Source organism: Labeo rohita, chromosome 22 (assembly GCF_022985175.1).
Source record: "Labeo rohita strain BAU-BD-2019 chromosome 22, IGBB_LRoh.1.0, whole genome shotgun sequence".
In the NCBI taxonomy this organism is placed as follows: domain Eukaryota; kingdom Metazoa; phylum Chordata; class Actinopteri; order Cypriniformes; family Cyprinidae; genus Labeo; species Labeo rohita.
Window position 1 is genome coordinate 54,129,784 of NC_066890.1, and position 4,620 is coordinate 54,134,403.

The 4,620-nt window shown below is 32.9% G+C and overlaps 1 protein-coding gene across 2 annotated transcripts; it reads left to right on the forward strand.

The window, feature by feature from the left end:
* The first annotated feature begins 289 nt into the window (after window positions 1–289).
* On the forward strand, window positions 290–2,400 carry LOC127153860 (structural maintenance of chromosomes protein 5-like). Of its 2 annotated transcripts, none has more exons than XM_051095132.1 (6): window positions 290–534; window positions 899–949; window positions 1,023–1,067; window positions 1,147–1,211; window positions 1,733–1,874; window positions 1,997–2,400. In XM_051095132.1, exons 2-6 carry the CDS (start codon window positions 941–943, stop codon window positions 2,279–2,281), a joined length of 546 nt encoding a protein of 181 aa, XP_050951089.1. In that variant the 5' UTR covers window positions 290–534; window positions 899–940; the 3' UTR covers window positions 2,282–2,400. The 2 variants fall into 2 exon arrangements, with proteins under 2 accessions (XP_050951089.1, XP_050951090.1); XM_051095133.1 differs by having other exon boundaries at window positions 914–949.
* The last annotated feature ends 2,220 nt before the right edge of the window (window positions 2,401–4,620 follow it).

Below are 4,620 nucleotides of genomic sequence, written 5' to 3' on the forward strand. Positions count from 1 at the left end.
CCCCTTCATAAAGCCAGAACTATTCATTGTAAACCTAACTTTAGATTGTTTTCATCTGATTTAAAGTCTTTTTTTGCCTCTTTTAACAATGTGTCCAAACCATTGAACTCAAAGGCTTCTAAAACTTTTAAAATCCTTGAGTCAATTGTACAACATCTTTGAGTTTTTGATGTCCGTTTGCCCCGTGTTACATCTTCATGATTGTAATACTTGAATTTGCAAAAAAAAAAAAAAAAAAAAAAAAAGACAGTCACTTCCTGATCACAGACTGCTGTAAGGGTGCTGTCACTACCCGATCCGTACCTGAAACACGATTTGTACTGCGCATGTGCGAAAACACAAGTTTTGCTCTGCGCAGGCGCACGCTTGCTGCCACTTCCTGCCACCGCCAACTTTTTACGACGTCTTGTAGTGATATGGATTCTTTTGCATTTTACACACAACTTCAAAGGTTTCTCTTAAAAGGAGAAATTCTTGACAGTTCTACTTATCATCGGAAGGTGAGACGGGTGTCTCCGAATTTTATCATCAAAAGTAAGTATAAGTACGAGACATTTTTTTATAATAAAAAAGATAATTGACTGTCTGGTACAGCCTGGGCCATGTACTTAATTAATTACAAATGTTTAAAATATCAAGCTACGTTATTGTGCGTGTTCAGCTCCTGTATTTTGATAGTAATACAGAGTGACTGTAATCCCTTACGAAAAGTAAGCATGGTTTTATTGTAGTAAAAGTGTAAGTGTAGTAACCATGTTTTTTTATACTAAATAAAAATATGGTTAAACTATAGTTAGTGTATATGTAGTATAATATAGTTACTATGGTTCATGTGTGGTTAATTATGGTTTTATATTGTTATTGTTTTCAAAACTAACTGTGGATGCACCTTTTCCAGTGTTTTCCTCAACAGTGTGCAGGGAATTCCAATGTCATCTACATGCTGATGGTAAGAATGTTTGATTTGTCAAAGCTGTTAAATAATAAAATCAAAGTCTTACAGTGTTATTTGTATTTCACAGTATGCTCTCAGTACCTGTACATCCTGCCCATTAACATTCACAGAGGTAAGAGAGATTTTCACACAAGTATACCATAAAACTACTGTTATGTGTAATTTTGTGTGTGTGTTTTGCACTCTTTTAGGAAGACGTGCCATTGATTCACCAGTGGTGGTGCATTCAGTTGATGGAGAGGTTTTGCCTAGAAGGGTATGACAGACTCTACAGATAAAATTTCAGTATCTCACCTGTTAAGTCACTGTTGGCAAGATGATACTAGAAAGGTGTTATACAAATGTGACCCTGGACCACAAAACCAGTCTTAAGTCGCTGGGGTATATTTGTAGCAATAGCTAACAATACACTGTATGGGTCAAAATGATAGATTTTTCTTTTATGGCAAAAATCATTAGGAAATTAAGTAAAGATCATGTTCCATTAAGATTTTTGTAAAATCCCTACTGTAAATATATCAAAACTTAATTTTTGACTAGTAATATATATTGTTAACAACTTTAAAGGTGATTTTCTCAATATTTTTTTTGTACCCTCAGATTCCAGATATTCAAATAGTTGTATCTCGACCAAATATTGTCATATCCTAACAAACCATACATCAGTGGAAAGCTTATTTATTCATTTTTAAATCTCAATTTTGAAAAATTGACCCTTATGACTGGTTTTGTGATCCAAGGTCACAAAGAGTGTATACATTTACATATTTTACTAAGGCATGGACAGAGATTTGCTCATTGGACAGAAGACGCATCCCAGCTCCTTCAGGGAACCCTTGAGCCTTTTCTTAGAGTGTCAAAATCCACCACCAGACAGTCAACCAGCAGAAGAGTTGTGGTTGAAGAGGACACTGATAAAGTAAATGATTTTAGTGGTCATATATCAAGCAGTTGCAATGCAAGCTGGATAAATAGTTTAATTAGTTTATGCCATTATTTATATCATATAATATTGTTTACCAGTATAACACTCTTCACCAGGTGCAACAGCCACCCACTGTAAGACACCTGCATAAAGCTTGGTACTGGGGAAACGATCACAGAGACTTATTCCGTGGTGAGGTGACAGAGCCTACTTTTCCACAGATGAACAGTGAAGATCAACAAAATGCACTCAGGAAGGCCCAGGGGAGTGAATTCCCTGAGGCAAAGGATGCCTTTTTGTTTGTATTTCAGTCTCAATGTGATATGGAAACATTTTTTTCATACTGTGTCGATGAACAAGGCCTGAAGGTCAATGCCATGTTCCTCAGTCAGAAATTGTAGTAGACGAATGAGTGGGTGAGAGAGAAAGACTGAGGGAGGGAAAAAATGAATTAATGAAGAATGGAAGCAGTGAATTCATTGAGTAAATACATGAATATTGTGTTTTTTGTTTTGTTTTTCGGATGACATTTGTTAAAGTATGCTGGAATAAGTAGAACAGTTAAGTAGAACATGAATGAAGGAAGGAATTAATTCATTTATGAATAAATAAATTGAATGAATAAGTATCTTGTGTGTTTCCTAAATGCAGACATTTTTATAAAGCATGCTGAATTAAGTAGAGCATATATTTATATACATTTATATACACATCTGGATTACCCAAATGGAGTCTGGCAAATGTAAACCTTATATTTTATTTATATATTCAATTTTGTATAAGCAATTTTATTGTGCCAATTTAATAAATTACTCAATTTAATCAATATAAATTAATCGATATACTTCACCAAAAAACACGTATTTATATCACTAATTATATTATTATTAAGGTTAATTAGTACTAAGACAACAGTATTATATATATATATATATATACGCGGAACTGCCATAAAGTGTTTTGTTATACTCCAGACCGGAAGTTGACGCATTTCCGCACATGCGCAGTACAAATCGTGTTTCCGGTACGGATCGGGTATCTATGGTGACAGGTGGAATCCATCTTGACGCCCGTGTTACAATATATTCGGTTCCTGAAATATTTGGTTCCAATGGGTGGAGCAATAGTGAATATTCATGAGTTTCCACTTTTGTGGGCGTGTCGTTGAGACAATTTTGTCTCTTCAATGTGTTTAACTTTGTATAATTAATTTGTGATGCTTTCATTTTTTGCTTGAATATTTGATTAGCCTATACTAGTTGTCATTGGTGACTATTACTGCAGTACTGTATACAGTACATTTGAAGTGGATCAAAAAAAGTTTATCACAGTTTTCCTATAACAAGAACGGTATTGTTTTGGTTTTTAAGAACAACTTTGAATGTATCCACTTCAAATGTTGACTATGAAACAAACCTCTACAAATGTATCCGTGGCAAAATAAAATGTATAAAAACTAGACTGTGTGTGTTGTGTCATTCGTAAATTGGGATAAGAAATTATACATGTCTTCATTACCAGTGTCATGATGGCAATGGCTTTGATTTGTTTTTGTGATGTTTCCACATATATTTATCATCATGTCAAGTAACTGCCTGTTTCAGATTGGATGTGAAAGCTGAAGTCACTGGTATCTGGTAATTGTGTGAACTGGACATTGAAGTGGACATACATAGAGGCTGTTTTCATTGAGTGCCAAGGCCTGACACCTGACACCAGACAGTCAATTAATTTTGCATTGCTTTATTCTACATACAAAAAATGTCCCTTGTCTTTTCAATCTGAGTTATATTCATAACAATTGATTTTGTTTACAGTTACCTAATGTATTTGTCAGAGTGACAGTTAATGAATGTAACTAATAATTACAATACAATTTTCAAATTAAAACACTAAAAAGGATAATGTCTGTTAACCTGTATGACATCAGAGAAATGTCAACATAAAGTTATGTTGTTTGTAAAATCCTGAAATATTAATTTTAATCTCAAAAGATATTAATCTCAGGAGGAGACAGGACAACAGAGTTTGGCTGACAAAGGTATTTGGGTTCCATTGTATGCATGCTTAAAAATATGATTTTTAATGAGATTTTTAAATGTTAAACATGATTAACAACACTATGGGTTATGAATTTTTGGATGTTTTCACAGACCATTCTTAAACATGACATGAAAAAGGTTTTTCAGTGCAAAATTTGGTCAAAGAATGTATGCTTATGTTATTTATTATAATATTTAGTACATAGTTCTTTTTTGTGATTCCCTAAACTGTTAAGCAATGTTATATATTTGGCTGTTAATTAAATACAATAAAGAAAAACATGACACATATGCTTTTGTGGGTCCATTTTAAAAGGACAGTTCATACAAAAATAAAAATAAATAAAAAACCTTAAAACTGTTGTTTCATTCTTCTGTAGAAGATACTTTGAAAATGTTTTTTCAACTGGTGACTAAATTATGACAGAGTTGTCATTTTTGGGTGGACTTGGAGATTCTCAAACAGGAGAATGGGGGAAATTTTTATTTTATTTTTATTTTTTTTAAAAAGTAAAATTAATAATAATAAGACAAAATATGTGTCTGAATTTGAATATAGTACAACATGATATCCAGTTTAATATGAAAAAAAGAAGAAAATACTGGCTAATAAACAACAAAACAAAACAAAACAAAAAAAAAAAAAAAAAGGTGAAAGAATGACACAGGATACTCACACCAAGCTAGCTTTTATACAG